Source organism: Phacochoerus africanus, chromosome 2, assembly GCF_016906955.1.
Source record: "Phacochoerus africanus isolate WHEZ1 chromosome 2, ROS_Pafr_v1, whole genome shotgun sequence".
NCBI lineage: Eukaryota > Metazoa > Chordata > Mammalia > Artiodactyla > Suidae > Phacochoerus > Phacochoerus africanus.
The window spans coordinates 243,712,198-243,731,549 of record NC_062545.1 but is presented as its reverse complement, the minus strand read 5'-3'; the positions used below and the strand labels follow the sequence as shown (position 1 = coordinate 243,731,549).

Below are 19,352 nucleotides of genomic sequence, written 5' to 3'. Positions count from 1 at the left end.
GGGAATCAGAACAGACTGTTCAAGATTCTGCAAGGGGCCTCCTGGTCAGCTACAGAACCATTATTTGCCTATGGGGTGGAGAAAGGTATCTCGGAAGCGGTGCAAAAGATCCGGGAAATCCACAAGGGACCTTCTGGGCTGGTGGAGAGCTGTGAAAAGCCCACTGAACTGGTAAAGCTATTTTAGAAAATGTGCAAAAGGTCCTGGGAGTCACAAAAGGCCTGGTGGGTGGGCGAAGACTGCAACCTGCATAGGGGGTGGAGAAAGTGAACTTGGAAATAGCACAAAGCATCCTGAGAGTTATAAGAGGCCAGATGGGCAGGTGGAAAGCCCCAAAAGGCCCAGTGAAGGGGCAAAGTGAACCTGAAAACAATGGACACAGCCCAGGAGACTCAAACAGCCTGGCAGATTGGTAGAGTGATCCCAGGAATAGCACAAGCTCTGTGATCCCTGCCAACGAGCACCAGGAGACCATGGAAGCAGCATATGTTGCACAGCTAGCCAAAGGAGTTGAGAGGGGACCACTGGTGCAGGTTTTTACTTTGCAGTGCCTCCAGGGAGCACTCTGCTGTCAGCCTGATAAGAGAAGAGACCACTGGAACATTGCAGGCCTTAAAGCTTCAGAGAAAGCCTTTTAGCAACAGTTAGGGAGCAGCCCTGCCTCTGGGGCTACAGAGAATGCCCCCCAGCACTCCTGTCCCCCCATCTACAGAGAGCAGTCCCTAGAGCCTCCTTGACAAAGGGAGGGACAGCAGGATCAACTGCTGACATTACCAATTACAGGAAACTGTCCTGACAGGTGCCTGGTCACAGGAGCCAGTAATGACCCCATGACCATACTCCCCCTACCAGAAAAGTAATCTTGTGAATTAAAAACCACTGTCAGCACTCACATAGACCCCATTCCTAACAGCCACCCGGCTTCAGGGGTGGTAGCATAATAAACTGCTCCCATCACATGCTCTAGGTACACGTGAGCCACTACCACCCTGAGAACTCCAAGATGAGGCATGAACATACCTGTCACCGAGGGGGAAATAAATATAGAAAGTTAGACACTATGAGATGGCAAAGAAATAGCTTTCAGACAAAGGAACAAGACAAAAAACACACAAAAACAGCTAAGTAAAGAGGAGATAGATAATCTACCTGAAAAAGAATTCAGAGTGATGACAGTAAAGATGATCCAAGACCTCTGGAAAAAATGGAGACACAGATAGAGAAATTATGAGAGATGTTTAACAAAGAGCTAGAAGACTTAAAGAACAAGCAAACTAAGATGGATAGCACAGTATCTGAAATGAAGAATACACGAGAAGGAATCAAGAGCAGGGTAACAGACGCAGAAGAACAAATAAGTGACATGGTAGACAGTGGTAGAAATCACTGCCACAGGGGAAAAAAAATAAAGAAAAAAGAATGAAAAGAACTGAGGAAAGTCCAAGAGATCTCTAGGACAACATCAAACGTATGACATTCGTATCATACAGGTTCCAGAAGGAGAAGAGAGACAAAAAGGACCAGAGAAAATATGTGCAGAGATTACAGCTAAAAACTTCCCTAATATGGGAAAGGACACACTCAATTTGAGGAAGCACTGAGAATCCCACACAGGATGAACCCAAAGAAACAGTGAGACACGTACTAATCAAACTGACAAAAATTAAATACAAAGAAAAAAATATTAAAAGCCAAAGGGGAAAAGCAACAAATAACATACAAAGGAACCCCTACAAAGGTAACAGCTGATCTTTCAGCAGAGACTCTGCAAGCTAGAAGGGACTGGCAAGATATATTTAAGGTGATGAAGGGGAGGAACTTAGAACCAAGAATAATATACCCAGCAGGGCTCTCATTCAGATTCAATGGAGAGATCAAAAGCTTTTAAGATAAGTAGGAGCTAAAAAATTCACCATCTTCAGAGCATCTCTACAACAACTACTACAGGAATTTCTCTAAGGAGAAAAGAAAAAGCCACAATTAGAAACAAGAAAATTTCAAATGAGAAAACTCACTGGTAGAGACAAAGATAATACGGACCTAGAAAATCACCCACTGACAAATATGCTATCAAAACTAGCAGGCATGAGAAGAGGAGAAGGCAAATGCAGAACATTGAAAATGCATTTGAAAATAAGAGAACCGCCAAAAAAAAGGGAGTTCCCGTCGTGGCGCAGTGGTTAACGAATCTGACTAGGAACCATGAGGTTGCAGGTTCGATCCCTGGCCTTGCTCAGCGGGTTAAGGATCTGGCGTTGCCGTGAGCTGTGGCGTAGGTCGCAGACGCGGCTCGGATCCTGCATTGCTGTGGCTCTGGTGTAGGCTGGCGTCAACAGCTCCGATTAGACCCCTAGCCTGGGAGCCTCCATATGCCGCAGGAGCGGCCCAACAAATGGCAAAAGCCAAAAAAAAAAAAAAAAAAAAAAAAGAACCGCAACCCCAAACAAGTCTGTACACACAAAGATATGGTCATATCCAAATCTAATGGGAACCATAAACCAAAAACTATAATAAACACACATAAAAAAGAAAAAAACAGGAGTTCCCGTCATGGCTCAGTGGTTAATGAATCCAACTAGGAACCATGAGGTTGCAGGTTTGATCCCTGGCCTTGCTCAGTGGGTTAAGGACCCGGCATTGCCGTGAGCTGTGGTGTAGGTTGCAGACACGGCTCGGATCCTGCATTGCTGTGGCTGTGGGTGTAGGCCCGTGGCTACAGCTCCGATTAGACCCCTAGTCTGGGAACCTCCATATGCCATGGTTGAGGCCCTTAAAAAGAAAGGGGCAGTTCCCGTCGTGGCGCAGTGGTTAACGAATCCGACTAGGAACCATGAGGTTGTGGGTTCGATCCCTGCCCTTGCTCAGTGGGTTAATGATCCGGCGTTGCCGTGAGCTGTGGTGTAGGTTGCAGACGTGGCTCGGATCCCGCGTTGCTGTGGCTCTGGTGTAGGCCAGTGGCTACAGCTCCGATTGGACCCCTAGCCTGGGAACTTCCATGTGCCTCGAGAGCAGCCCAAGAAAATGGCAAAAAGACAAAAAAAAAAGGCAAAAAACAAAACAAAACAAAACAAAAACAAGATCCATATATTTGCTGTTTACAAGGGACCCACTTCAGACTGCAGGGCACATACAGACTAAAAGTGAGGGCATGGAAGAAGATATTCAATACAAATGGAAATCAAAGTAAAGCAAGAGTAGCAATAATTATATCAGACAAAATGACTTTAAAATAAAGAAAATCGAAGTTCCCGTCGTGGCGCAGTGGTTAACGAATCCGACTAGGAACCATGAGGTTGCGGGTTCGGTCCCTGCCCTTGCTCAGTGGGTTAACGATCCAGCGTTGCCGTGAGCTGTGGTGTAGGTTGCAGACGTGGCTCGGATCCCGCGTTGCTGTGGCTCTGGCGTAGGCCGGGGGCTACAGCTCCGATTCAACCCCTAGCCTGGGAACCTCCATATGCCGCGGGAGCAGCCCAAGAAATAGCAACAACAACAACAACAACAACAATAACAACAACAAAAAAGACAAAAAAAAATAAAATAAAGAAAATCACAAAAGAAGGGTACTACATAATGATCAAAGGATCAATTCAAGAAGAAGATATAAAAATTTTAAATATGGATGCACCTAACATAGGAGCACCTCAATATATAAGGAAACTGATGACAGCCATAAAAGGAGAAGTCGACAGCAACACAATAATAGTGGGAGATCTTAACACCCCACGTACATCAAGGGACAGATCTTCCAGTCAGAGAATCAATAAGGAAACAGAGACCTTAAACAACACCCTAGGCCAGAGAGATTTAACTGAAATTTATAGAACTACCCATCCCAAAGCAGCAGAATATACATTCTTCTTATTGTCTGCACATGGAATATTCTCCAGGATAGATCACAACTTGGGCCACAGATGAAGCCTTGATTAATTTTAAAAAGTTGAAATGATCCCATGCATTTTCTCTGATCACAATGCTATGAGACTAGTAATCAACTACAACAAAAAACAGCAAAAAACACAAACTCTTGGAAGCTAAACAATAATCTACTGAACAAACAATGGATCACTGAAGTAATCAAAGAGGAAATCAAAAGATACTTAGAGACAAATGACAACAAAGATACAACAACCCAAAACCTATGGGACACAGCAAAAGCAGTTCTGAGTGGAAAATTTATAACAAAACAATCTTATGTCAGGAAAGAAGAAAAATCTCAAATAAACAACCTAACCTTACATCTAGAACAAACAGAGAAGGAAGAAGAGACAAAACTCCAAATTAGCTTGTTCTGTGAGGCCACCCACCCTGATACCAAAACCAGACAAGGTTACCACAAAGAAAGAAAATTACAGACCAGTATCACTGCTGGACATATACAGGAAAGTCCTCAACAAAATACTAGCACACCAAATCCAAATATATATTAAAAGGATCATACACCATGATCAAGTGGGATTTATTCCAGGGATGCAAGGATTCTTCAATATCCACAAATCAATGTGATACACCATATCAACAAACTGAAAAATAAAAACCATATGATCATCTCAATAGATACAGAAAAGGCTTTCAAAAAAATTCAACACCCGTTTCTGACAAAAACTCTCTTGAGAGTGCGCATAGAGGGAACCTACCTCAACATAATAAAAGCCATATATGAAAAACCCACAGCTAACATCATTCTCAGTGGTGAAAAGCTGAAAGAATTCCCACTAAAATCAGGAACAAGACAAGGATGTCTGCTCTCACCACTATTATTCAACATAGTCTTGGAAGTCCTAGCTATGGCAATCAGAGAAGAAAAAGAAATCAAAGGAATACAAATTAGAAAAGAAGTAAAACTATCACTATTTGCAGATGACATGATACTATACCTAGAAAACCCTAAAGACAGCACCAGAAAACTGTGAGAACTTATCAATGAATTTGGCAAAGTTGCAGGCTACAAAATTAATACACAGAAATCAACTGAATTTCTTTATGCTAACAACGAAAGATCAGAAAGACAAATCAGAGAAATCATCCATTTACCATTGCATCAAAAACAATAAAATACCTAGGAATAAACTTACCTAAAGAGACAAAAGACCTGTACTCTGAAAACTATAAGACACTGATGAAAGAAATCAAAGATGACACAAACAGATGGAAGGATATAACACACCCTTGGATCAGAAGAATCAATATTGTCAAAATGACTGTACTACCCAAGGCTATCTACATATTCAATGCAATCCCTATCAAATTACCAAGGACATTCTTCACAGAACTAGAACAGAATATTTTAAAATTTGTATGGAAACACGAGAGACCCCAAATAGCCAAAGCAATATTGAAAAAGAAAAACACATATGGAGGACTCAAGCTTCCTGACTTCAGACAATATGACATAGCTATAGTTATCAAAACAATATGGTAATGGGAATTCCCATCATGACTCAGAGAAACAAACTCAGCTAGTACACATGAGGATGGGGTTTGATCCCTGGCCTCACTCAGTGGGTTAAGGATCCGGCATTGCCAAGAGCTGTGGTGTAGGTCGAAGGCATGGCTCAGATCTACTGTTGCTGTAGCTGTGGTGTAGGCCAGCAGTTAAACGGCTCTGATTCGACCCCTAGCCTGGGAATTTCCATATGCTGCACCTGTGGCCCTATTGAAAAAATGGTACTGGCACAAAAACAGAAATATAAATCAATGGAGCAGGACAGAAAGCCCAGAAACAAACCCAAGTACCTACGGTCAACTGATCTATGACAAAGGAGGAAAGAACATACAGTGGAAGAAAAATAGTCTCTTCAATAAACGGGGCTGGGAAAACTGAAAAACTATGTTTAAAAAAAATGAAAAAAATGATTGGATTCGGAAGAGGTGGTATATATACACAATGGAATACTACTCAGCCATAAAAAAGAATGACATCATGCCATTTGCAGCAACATGGATGGAGCTAGAGAATCTCATACTGAGTGAAATGAGCCAGAAAGACAAAGACAAAGACCATATGATATCACTTATAACTGGAATCTAATATCCAGCACAAATGAACATCTCCTCAGAAAAGAAAATCATGGACTTGGAGAAGAGACTTGTGGCTGCCTGATGGGAGGGGGAGGGAGTGGGAGGGATCGGGAGCTTGGGCTTATCAGACACAATTTAGAATAGCTTTACAAGGAGATCCTGCTGAATAGCATTGAGAACTTTGTCTAGATACTCATGTTGCAACAGAAGAAAGGCTGGAGGGAAAATGTAATTGTAATGTATACATGTAAGGATAACCTGACCCCCTTGCTGTACAGTGGGAAAATAAAAAAAAATTATAAAAAAAAAAGAAAAAAAAATGAAAAAAGAATCCTATCTAATACTATACACAAAAATAAACTCAAAATGATTAAAGACCTAAATATAAGGCCAGATACTATAAAACTCCTAGAGGAAAACACAGGCAGAAGCTCTTTGACATAAATCACAGCAACATCTTGTTCGATACATCTCCTAGAATAATGACAATAAAGATACAAATAAACCGGAGTTCCTGTCGTGGCTCTGTGGTTAATGAATCTGACTAGGAATGATGAGGTCACCAGTTTGATCCCTATCCTCGCTCAGTGGGTTAAGGATCTGGCGTTGCTTTGAGCTGTGGTGCAGGTCACAGTCACGGCTCGGATCCAGCATTGCTGTGGCTCTGGTGTAGGCCAGCAACTACAGCTCTCATTAGACCCCTAGCCTGGGAACCTCCATATGCCATGGGTGTGGCCCTAGAAAAGACAAAATAAATAAATAAATAAATATATTTTTTAAAAAGATATAAATAAACCAATGGGACCTAGCTAAACTCAAAAGCTTTTGCACAGTAAAAGAAACTATTAAAAAATGAAAAGACAATCCACAGAATGGGAGAAAATAGTTTCAAATGATGCAACAGAAAAGGGCCTCATCTCCCCAATACAGACACAACTCATACAACTCAACAACAAAAAACAAATAACCCAACTGAAAAATTGGCAGAAGACCTAAATAGACAATTCTCCAAAGAAGATACACAGATAGCTAATGGACACATGAAAAAATGCTGAATATCACTCATTATTAGAGAAATTCAAATGAAAACTACAATGAGGTACCACTTCCCACTGATCAGAATGGTCATCATTAACAAATCAACAAATAACAAATGCTAGGGAGGGTGTGGAGAAAAGGGTTCTCTCCTTCACTGTTGGTGGGAATGTAAACTGGTACAACCACTATGGAAAACAGTATGGAGGTACCTCAGAAAACTAAATATAGAACTATCATATGACACAGCAATCCCACTCCTGGGCATATATCTGGACAAAACTCACTTAAATAGATACATGCACCCCTATATTCATCACAACGCTATTCACAATAGCCAAGGCATGGAAACAACCTAAATATCCACTGCCAGATAAATGAATTAAGAAGATGTGGTACATACACACAATGGAATGCTAGTCAGCTGTAAAAAAATCAAGTAACACCATTTGCAGCAACATGGATGGAGCTACAGATTCTCATACTGAGTAAAGTAAGCCAGAAAGAAAAGGACAAATACCTTATGCTATCACTTATTTGTGGAATCTAAAATATGGCATGGATGATCCTATCTACAAAACAGAAATAGATCATGGCAAAGGAGAGCAGATTTGTGGTTCCAGGGGGGAGGGAGTGGGATGGACAGGCAGTTTGGGGTTTTTGGACGCAGACTGTTGTATTTGGAATGGATGGACAATGGGGCTCTACTGTACAACACAGAGAACTGTGTGTGACTGGATCACTATGCTGTACAACATAAACTGAAGAAATATTGTAAATCAACTATACTTTAATAATAATAAAAAAGAAACCTTGGTTCAAATCCTGTCAAATGCCTACCTTCTAACTTCAACCTTGCACTTGCCTAATTCCAATCTCTGTTTGCCTGACAGAACAATTAAATTCCTGCCACTACTCTGTTTCAATACATCTATCAGATTATTAAGCCTTCTTGGTTCCCTACTATTGTGACCCCACCAATCCTATGGTACAACAGAAGACAATCCAATTTTCCTACACTATTTTTTCAGTATCTTGTATATCCTCTCTTCTAAGTCATGACTTTTAATTGGAAAAAGAGAGAGAAATATCTTTACCTTCAAATTCTGAAGTTTTCAAATCATGACTTCAAAATCCTAGAGCTGTTTTCCAGATGTCTTCTGTTGCCTTGTTCATTCCTATGTTAATATACAGAAGTGACTACTGAGCAAAGGTTTGATGTCTTAGAAAGCTTTTCAACATTTCAATACATATCCCTGAAAACAGCAGAACACACATGCCATGACCTCATCACTCACCTGGGAGTCACTAACCAGGGTGGTTTCCTTTCCCCTTCTCATCACTGTACTTCATATTATGAGATATTCTAAGAAGCAAATGATACGGTACTTGCCCTGTAAGATGCTTACATACTAGTTGGGGGGATCACACTGCCAGAAATGAAAAAATTTTATATCGTTATGAAGTTGTAAAACCCTGCAGGATTAGCCTCAAGGAAAATAAGAGCCACTGAATTGCAGTTGTCAAGAAATATTCACATAGGGATGGAAAACTGGACCATAAAGGAGGTCTTGGACACTAAAAGGCAAAAGTAAACTTCATGTCTATTTTCTCAGTGGGTTTTCAATAAATATTTATGAAATGAAACAGGATAGGAAGAAAGCAGTCATTCAGTATTAAGCAGAGGATCTCACAGCAGAGAGGCAAGAAAGCACAAATCATTTCTTACATATGGGAAAGGAAAGCAAATATGACAAATAAACCAAGAGCCCAGGCAAATGTGAGGATTATTACTAACTTCTCTAGCAATGAAGCAAAAGGAAGAACTCAGAGGGTTATAACAGTTACCTGATACAAGTGGATTATCTTAATCCCTTTAAACAAAATAAATATATATTTATATATCTATAATTATACACATATAAAAACCACCTAGTCTGTATGTTCATCTAATCATCTAATCAACTTCATCACTCACATTTAATTCCTTGGTTTTCTCTAAAGCACACTACATTTCTTAGTGTTACAAACCCTTTGTACCTGCAATTCCTCTGCCACTTGAAATCTCACAAACCCAGTTTTCAGTCATGCATATTCTTCCTTAGGGTTCTCTGCTCAAATGCCACATGTTCCACAAAGACTTTCCCTTCTTTTCCAGGCAGAGTTAGTCACTCCATTCTCTGTGTGCTAATATTACTTTGTTCATTCTATTTTAGGAAACTTAACCATGTTTTACTGTGATTTACTTGCTTTGAGAAACTGAATCATTAGCCTGAATGTTTTACAAGGGTAGATTCTATAGGACTAATATTTTCCTACATATGGCACTGGCACACAACACACAACGAGCATTCAGTGAAATGTTGATTAAGTGAATTTATTGCATGTTACCTTATAAGAGCACCACTCAGCAACATAATCAATGAATTCACAGGCTTTATAGAATTTTCAGAAATTCTTAACATTGGGTCTTCTCTTGTCCTAACTCTTGCTAATAACAAGGGTTTTAACAATAAAATGGAAAACATTTTTAGAGAAGTATTTAATGAAACCCATGTAAGCATCCTTTTTAGTGATTAACCCTAATATAAACCAATCTCAAGTACTTGAGAAATGTATGGATAACATGTACTACTGAATGTTTTCCTCAAATATCAATAGTCAAATTTCTCACAGGAGCTGGACAGTGGTCCATTCAAAACTGGAAAATCTATGCAGCTAAATCCTCATGCTTTGGCTAGCTGATGTGCAGGTGAAAAGATGGACATTGTTCTGGAGGTTAAGAAATTCAATGTAATTTCTTCTGGGAGGACAAAAGATTTCTTCTCCTTAGGAGACAACTTTTAGGCTTGTTCAAGAGCTTAAACAAACTCAACTAATTTTTTTTCCATGTAGTATCACAGGAGTTCCCTGGTGACTCAGCAGGTTAAGGATATGGAATTGTTACCACTGTAGCTCTGGTTACAGTTGTGGCATGGGTTCGATCCCTGGTCCAGGAACTTATGCATGCCATGGGCATGGCCAAAAAGAAGGGCAAAAGACTTGACTATATATTTCTATAAAGATACATAAATAACCAATAAGCACATGAAAAAAATATTCAACATCATGAATCACAACCAAGATGCAAATCAAAGCCCCAATAAGATACAACTTTACACCCCCTAGGATAGCTTATAGCCAAAACAAAAAAAAATTTTTAATTTAAAATGTAGAATTACAGAAATTACCTTAGTCTGGAAAAAATGTAAACAGTTTATTACCAGTTTGTACCTTCACTATATAAAAACCCTAAAATCATTCTTGTGGAATGTCTGATTTTCAGTGGCATTGTCAGATAGGGAGTAATGAGTTTGAAGAGGATGAAGCTGGAGCCAGAATATGGAAGACTGAATTTTATCAAGTATTCAATAGGATTCACCAAAAATATTTCAGCAGAAAACCAAAGACAGGTCTGGTAGCAGTGATGTGAAGAATGTCAGCCTAAAGTTGGGGAAGATGAGATAGGGGATGAGGTAATAAAGTCTTTTACTAAGTGATGGCTATGAATAAATTTTTTAAAATGAATGCAACTAACATGCAAAGAATTGGCAAGATCCAGTGAGAGACTAGATATAAAGAATGGGAAGGTTAAGTTGGTGACCATTAAGCTTTATGGTTGAGGAATCCCTGGCTAGAATGCAAGAAAGCATTCACGCCCAAGTAAAAGCTTACAAGAGACAAAGCCAAAATGAGAACTCTGATCTGATTCTCCATCAAATTCTCTTTCCACTACAGCTGTTGCCTGATGTAGAATGTTAAAGCTGGTCTGAAAGACCACAAGCTCCAGCAGACAACTTGATAAAGCATAACAAAAAAGTTCACATTGAGGACTTTTTTTCTTAGAGCATGATTATAACTCTAGTTTGTGCTAACTAGTTTTAATCTTGGGCAAATCATTTACTTTTGACACTTTCACTGTTTTACTTGAATTTATTTCTTTGTTAATATTGCACAGATGTTTTTCTTATCTCCCACAATATATTTCTTTGAGGACAGTGATTTGGATAATATATGGATCTTTTACCACTGATTATTTATAATATCCAAGGAGTGTCTCTGTACAACAGTGTCTAATGAATATAAACAGTTGAGAACCACCTGTTAGAAACAGCATGAAGTATTAATGCAAATAGAACCTGTTTGCATTAACTTAGGCTAGTGGGGAAGATTCTTGACCTTTTATTAGGCCTCTATTTAAGAACAGTTTCTAGCATTCATAAGTACCTGATAGCCACAGCCATGTCATACTTTATTATGAGTGCAGAATATGTCCCATTTTACAGGAGAACTGTTTCCCAAGCTCTTTTTCATCCTTCCTCCCAAAGATTTCATATGACAGCAATGAGGGACAAGAGGGACCCTGAGAACAACATTTCAGTTTCAAAGTTAACACAAAGAATGGCTTGGTTTGGCTTCTGTACTTTCAGTGGAGAAAAATGTGGTACACTACATGTTTACATTTCCGTTTCCTCAACTTCTTGTGATTGATAATACTAGCATTCAGTCCTTACTTCCGTGCAAACTACTTACAGCACCCTAGGGGCAGGCAGCCCACAGGGGAAAGTTTCTGGATTTGTGGAATTCTCCCTGTACAGCACTCAGCTTCAGTATAATCTAAAAGTTCTTGCTCTGGGAACTCTGGCCAGCACACCCCCTTTTCTGGGCACTTTTAAGTTAATGGCTGCAGCAGAAGTGGGTAGGGGAGCTAAGCCAGCAGATGAAAACAAAACTGAGGAAGGACAAGAGGAAGAGAGGTCATAAGGACAAGGGAGCATAGTCTGTGACTAATAAACACTGAGATGGAGTTTGTATATGATTTGTAAAATGTCTTTGGAGGCAATTCCAAGAGAAGTCTCAAAAATGGTCTAAATAATACTACAATCCCTAATAGTAAGTGCAGAGCCCCCCAAGAGTACTATTTAAAAGGATAATCATTTGATTCTAGGAGTTATGATTGTTCTTAAAAAAACACATTATGGATTTCCTGGGGAAAAAAAGTCTTTAGAAGTGCTGCCTTTAGCCAAAAGAGTCTCTGTATATTTTAAGAATTTAAAGTGTCCCTTACTTTATAATTTGTTGCAGTAAAAATAGACATGAATCATAGAGATAAATTTAATCTGATATAGTAGGGCATTAAATTCTATTTTAAGATTGGTTTTTCTCTCATATTGACTAATTTTATATAATTTTTTCTGTCATATTGACTAATTTTATATGTATGTGTGTATATATATATATATATATATATATATATATATATATATATATTTTTTTTTTTTTTTAAATGGGCTGCACTCACGGCATATGGAAGTTCCCAGGCTAGGGGTCTAATCGGAGCTACAGGTGCCAGCCTACATCACAGCCACAGCAATGAGGGATCCAAGCCGTATCTTCAACCTACACCACAGCTATAGCAATGCCAGATCTTCAACCCACTGAGTGAAGCCGGGGATCCAATCTGCATCCTTATGGTTACCAGTCAGATTTGTTTCCACTGAGCCATGATGGGAACTCCCCATATTGACTGATTTATACATCTAAACACTTTATAGTTATAGGTATATCATTTATAGTTGATCAAACACTTCTAGAAATTTCTACAAAAAGTTGGCTATTAGGTTCCATTATGGGAAAATTAGATACAATTTCTAAATAATTTTATATTATAAAACTTTAAAAAAGGATTATAATTTGCTTAAACATGAAGACTGCTAGAGTAATATTCCAATCCTCATCAGTAGTAAAAATCAAAGGCCTGTATGAGCACATACAGTGACGTCTCACACTGGCTCGGTAAAAAGGAGAGATCCCAAAACAAAATGCAAGGGTCAATTATAGGCCTCTTCTCTCTTCAGCTCTTGATGTAAAACCAGCCTAACAGAATAGTGAGTCCCCAGTGCTGTTAGGGTGGTGAGCTAGCCAAATTTTAGTTTGGCAGAGTAGCAATAATATGTAGTGATGAAGACTGGACTATGCTGAAGGGGAGAATATTAGAAATCACAGAATTCAATGATACAGCTGAATCTTGATGTACCTGTATCTTAGATTTATAATTTTAAATTGAATCACTTTGTCGTACAGCAAAAATTATCACAAACTTGTAAACCAACTATACTTCAATAAAACTTAAAAATTTATAATTTTAACTGACCAGGCCAGACTGGCTACTATTAGAACTCAAGGGGGATTTCCCAACGTGGCTCACCAGAAACAAATCCAACTAGGAACCATGAAGTTGCGGGTTTGATCCCTGGCCTCGCTCAGTGGATCCGGCATTGCCATGAGCTGTAGTGTAGGTCGTAGATGCAAAGCTTGGATTTGGTGTTGCTGTGGCTGTGGCATAGGCCAACAGCTGTAGCTCCGATTAGACCCCTAGCCTGGGAACCTCCATATGCTAAAAGCACAAAAAAGAGAAAAGAACCCAAGGGACTGAAGTTTAGGAATCTTGTTTTAATTTAGCACCCTGGGCAATTCAGATTCTTGTTCTGGTTTGATCACCCTGTGTAAAAGGGACAGCAAGGATCAGAAAATAGAAAAAGATGGTGTTCACAAGTAATTATCCCAACCTTATGGGTTTCCAATATCAAATGCCTGATCAGAATCTAACTCTTATTCAAAGTATTTCCTTCTTGGTAGTATATTAAAGACATAACCCAGCAGTAGTAATACTTGATGTTTTCCAATTATTTAATAACAGTAAGAAACGGTACATTTTCTCATTGGAATTCATCGGTGATAGGCAAAAGGTATGAAAGAGAAAGGTCTCTTTAGATTAAACACAGAAGTAAAAGGTAGCAACTGATAAAGGTTATTAAGAGTAAACTCAGCAAGAGAGAAGTGATAAACCATTCAACTGCCTGATGAATCCATTTGGATCACACTTCTTGTGGTGTAGATGCCTTCTCCTCTGTCCTTAGAAAAGAGTAAAAAGAGTAAGGCAAAAGGTGGTTTCCTCCTATTTCAAGGGAATTGAGGGTACACGATGAGGCTGCCTGTAATCTTAAATTCTTTTTTTCTAAATTTAGAAATTTTCTGCTATTTGAAAGAGACATTGGGTTGGGCTGGGCCATGCTTGCTATCAATATCAAGTGTTGCAATTAGCACCACAAATCCTCCACTAGGACTGAGTCTTGGCACCATGCTTTGTCCATCATCAGCTGGAACATGAGAAAAGGCAAGCATGACTGCCATTCTTGGGAAGAAATAGCAGCTGTGAAAAGTGATGGAAAGCACAGGAGATATCAGAACCTGGAGAAAGGATGACAGTAAAAGAAGTGAGGTAGAAAGCTGGTTCTTTACTCTTCCAAGTGCCAGCTAAAAAGACTTAGAATCGGCGAATCCCCATGCAGCAAGTACAGGTGAAATTGGAAGATGCCCCAAGAAATGATCTGGTGTTCCCACCTAGCCTATTTTTCAGCTCAGTCTCTTAACAACATTGGAAATATTTGGAGGTCAACATCTCTCTTTTTTACCTAGAAGTTACAGGAGAGGACGAATAGAGATGGCAGACAATTTAAAAAAAAAAAAAAAAAAGGATTATGAGAGAGGTCTGCATTATATATGGATAGAACTCACCCCATAATTCTAAGGACTTCTCAAAATTACAAGAGAAGGAAGGCAGAGCTTACTAGATATTTGAGGTGTTAAGAGAGACAGGCTAACAAAGCAAACTTAGTGACTGGCTTAATAAATCTACCACTTTGAAACTCTGTTCTTTATCTAAAGAGAGTGAGAAGAACAAGTTCAGAGAAGAAGCCAGTGTTACAAATTAAGATATTTGAAAGAGAAATTGGGCCTCTCTTTCCATTTTCTTACACTATTAGTTTCCTTCACCAGAAAATATACTTAGACCATACTGCAATAGGGCTCATCAAATGGATACCACCATGCAGTTCACTTGTGCCCCTTGCTAGATTCTGATTTCCCTATATGATATAAAAGCCTCCTGAACCTCCATTCATTATTTGCTAAAATGCTTAAATAACCTATATTTAGGAGATAAAAAAGCATATTTACAATATGCTTATTACCGTAGAGTTTCCAAATCAGGGTTACGGAAGAAACTATTCTGAAAACTATCTTTCCATAACCCAACATCTCCATATATCACAAGTCCTTAACAAAGCATGGGTTTTGTTTTCACATTTCCAGGCAGAAAATCTACCCCTTGGCAGACCTTAAACTTTACCTGATAAACATTATACACCTTCAGTCCAGGCTCCTCAATCTCTAATATATCCATTAATACCCCACCAAACAACAAAATATATCCACTTATCACAGTTCAATCCCATTGAGTATCTGTAGCCACTATCTTGATATAATCATGTTCCAAAAGCTGTCTGAGTGTCCAATAGCAGCAAAGGTCCCAATTAGGATAGACATGTTGACACCAATAATACTGAAGGTTGGTTTTAACTGCATTTTTTGTCAGTCTGGCTGGGAAGATCTGGACAGCTGGAAGTGAGCTTCTCCATCATTTTCTGTTTCTTTCTTTGTATCAATTTTCCACCTGTGAAGCCCAACACCCCACCACCAAGTGCAGCTGCAATTCCTGCCACTTTGAAGCCTGCAAGGAGGCCAATCGGACCCCCCACCATTCCTCCAATGAGTGCACCTGCCACAGGCAGAGCTGCCAGCTTGTATTTTGCAGCCTGTAAAAAAAAAAAAAAAAAAAAAAATTCAATTTAGAAATTGAGTTGAGAATATCTCCCTGTGGTGATGTGCATTTTCCTCTCATTACTCCTGGCAATGCCTCTTTAACTCGTGGTACATAATTAACCTTAGAGATGGTTCCGGGGTTGGGGGTGGAGAGAAAGTATTCCACAGGTACTAAAATTGCTCCAGATCTCAGAGAAATGAGCTACAAAGAGTGGACTGCTACAAATTGATTTTACTTGCAAAACAATCAATCCACTAACTATCTAGCTGACTTACTGAAATAGTTTCAGCAGCCACAGATACTCTCAAAGCTTTTATGTTGCAAGAGATTATTCCATGCTACCTACCTGGGGTTAAAAGCAACATTCTATGGGAAATGATAGACCCAACTCCAAGTGTGCAGTCACATCCTTATACTTTTGTCCCTACTGGATTCCAGCAACCCTCTCCGCTTCTCTCCCTGAAAATATTCCCTTGCAACACTAAGTGCCTTACAGTGGGGCTTCAGTTTATTTTCTCTTTTGAAAAAATTTCTCTCCCAACAGAATGAATCTTGGAGTAGAATATTACAACAGCCACTGATTTCCTGCACTACCTATGTGTCATTTCTTCCTTATTTTCTTAATTGCTGGTTCCCTCAACATTAAAGAGAGCAGATCAATTGGGTTAATACTAGGGATTCCTGAGAGCCAGAGCACCATTGATTTGTCAGCAGGAGCAGAATCTTACCTTCCCCAAGTTTTTGGTTCCCTCTTCAACATTCACAGCAGCACTGTTGACATGGTCTTCAATGCTGTCAATCTTCTCCTGCTGAGACTAGATGCAAAGGAATTATGAGTGAGCATTCCTGCTGGGGAGCAGCAGTCAGCCAATACACACTATTTTAATTCCTGTAATCAGGGCCCCATGTGCTGCAGACTTGCAGTCTTAACAGCAGTTGATTAATAGCATCTGATAAACTATGTCAAAAGTACAAATTCACTTGAATGAAAAAAAGGTGACTTAATTATTAGATAAGAAAAGGTGGCAACTTTATAGGAAAAAGCATATCACACTAAAATTCATTCAAACATACAAACATATTATTCTCCAAATGAACTTACTTTCCAGGAGGAAAAAAATCCAAGTAAGAATTTACATGTCATATTGGGTTTATAGAAAAAAAACAAAATCAAACCAAAAAACCTTTCCAACTTACCTTCTTTGAAGATTCAGTTTAAAAAACAGGCAAATTTGCTGTAGGAGTTAAATGCCCTTGATCTAATAAACACAAGTTATGTTTTAGGAATAAGATCATAATATGGCTTGATCTGCCATGAAATATTTCCACTTCTGATATGCACCAAAGAGCAGTGAATAAATTTACTATCCTTGTTTTATACCTGCACATTTTAATACATTTTAAAATCATGACAATTTAAAATGTTTCAGATTAAATACATTAATAAAGCATTCTACATAAAATGGCAACACCTGTGCTGACACAAAAGAAATTTTGATGCATGGAATCTCTGGATAGAAGGAATATTCAGGTCATTGAGTGCAGTTTTCCCCTCAGTTGTGTGAAGCCCCACTACAACTTCTGACAAGTGGTTACAGAACCTCTGTTCAAACAACTCCAGTGATAGGAACTCACTTTTTGCCACAGGAACATAGTCACACTTAAAAAAAAGAAAAAGAAAAAAAAGAGTATATTTTTCTTTTTGGATGACCAGCAGCATATGGAGGTCCCAGGCCAGGGATCAGATCCAAGCCTTAGTTGCAACCTATGCTGCAGTCATGGCAATGCTGGATTCTTTAACCCACTGTGCTGGGCTAGAGATCAAACCTGCATCCAGGTGCCACAGAGATGCTGCCAATCTCGTTGGAGCACAGTGGGAACTCCTATATCTCCACTTTTAAATGAATCTTATAAGGAATAATACACAGCCATTTTTATGGTATATATACTTTAGTTCTGACAAATGTATAAATCCATGTAGCCCTGAACACATCAAAATACAGACTATTTACTTTTTGTTTTTAATTCACAGAAAAAAGAAGAGAGCCCCTCTTGATCCCAGCTAGATGCTAACTTCTACAATGATTGTGAAATAATTAGACTTTAATCCTTAAGTATTTGATTCCTTATATAACTGACCTTTTCACTTATAATGAAGTGGTTTTAACTATCACTCTTCTAATTCCAATCACTGTTTCATTTGAGAACATAAAACCCAAACAACACAGCTAATTCCCCACTCTCCCTGCCGCCAATTGCTTCCTATCAGTATCAGTGATATTTCTTCTTATACACCAAGCATACCCTTTTCACTGTTAGAACTTTCACGGCATCCCTTCATTCCTATATTCTCCACCACTATCTTGACACCTGTAAACAATCTCTAATAAAGTCCCCTGCTTTTCCTTCCAGCATCTCTCTCAGAGCCAAATACACAAATGGCTCTCATACTTGAGTGTCCACCAGAATCACCTGGAGGACTCTCAAAATACAGGGTGCTGGACCTGAACCCCAGAATTTCTGGTTTAGCAAACTTGAGCCCAAAAATTTGCATCTCTAACGAGTTCCCAGGTGATGCTGATGCTACATCTCCATGATCCTCATACTTTAAAAACTACTAGTATATAGACACCAGAGGACTAAGGGCACAAACTTTGGTCAAATGTCCCATGTTCAAATCCTAGCACTGTGTATACCCTTGGACAAATTACTCAAGCTCTCCAGATGTCAGTATTCTCATCTGCCAAGTGAGGATAATACTTACACCTCACAGAAATGAAGTGAAGAAAAAATGAGATACTATGAAATATTAGAGGAAAACTTAAAAAGTCATCTTGATCTTCCAATGAAAGCTTAACTCCCATCTCTCTTTTCTATCAAAAAATGTATTAAACTTTTTCATATGATGCTTGAAAATTCTAGGGCAATAAAACATCAAATCTCTCTTAGCATTCATTCAATTTAGCTTTTTCTAAGAAAACTTCTTTTATGTTAGCTTTCGTTTTCAAAGGGCCAGCACTAATAATATCCAACTTGTCTGGATTTCTGCCATTATTTCTGTTTAGGAAATCCCCAACACTTTCTGTTCCTGCCTGAAAGTCTATCCTAGCAGATAAATCACAGGTAATAAACTCTATCATCAACCATCATATCTTGATGAGTTAAGAAGGAGAGGGAAAATAGCCAACATATCTCTTTTCTCTCAGTCCTCAAATAATTCCATCCAAATGGCAGAGGCTTCCAGGATTACTGCCATTATTTCAAAGCCTCAGGGATATATTTTTCAGTGATCCTTTTTAAAAAGGTTGGCTATTGGAGTTCCCATCGTGGCGCAGTGGTTAACGAATCCGACTAGGAACCATGAGGTTGCAGGTTCGCTCCCTGGCCTTGCTCAGTGGGTTAAAGATCTGGCGTTGCCGTGAGCTGTGGTGTAGGTCGCAGACACGGCTCGGATCCCGCGTTGCTGTGGCTCTGGCGTAGGCCGGTGGCTACAGCTCCGATTAGACCCCTAGCCTGGGAACCTCCATATGCCGTGGGAGCAGCCCAAGAAATAGCGAAAAAGACAAAAAAAAAAAAAAAAAGTTGGCTATTAAAG

General features: G+C 39.2%; 1 protein-coding gene across 2 annotated transcripts in view; it reads right to left on the bottom strand.

Annotated features, from left to right (window-relative positions):
• Positions 1–13,525: 13,525 nt before the first annotated feature.
• STX17 (syntaxin 17) overlaps positions 13,526–19,352 on the bottom strand; it is a 99,011-nt gene continuing 93,184 nt past the window's right edge. For both annotated transcript variants that reach the window (XM_047768037.1, XM_047768038.1), the window contains exons 7-8: positions 16,486–16,572; positions 13,526–15,749 (exon numbers count right to left, since the gene is read on the bottom strand). In XM_047768037.1, the coding sequence (XP_047623993.1) occupies positions 15,510–15,749; positions 16,486–16,572 (327 nt within the window). In that variant the 3' untranslated portion in view covers positions 13,526–15,509. The remainder of the gene's footprint in view (positions 15,750–16,485; positions 16,573–19,352) is intronic.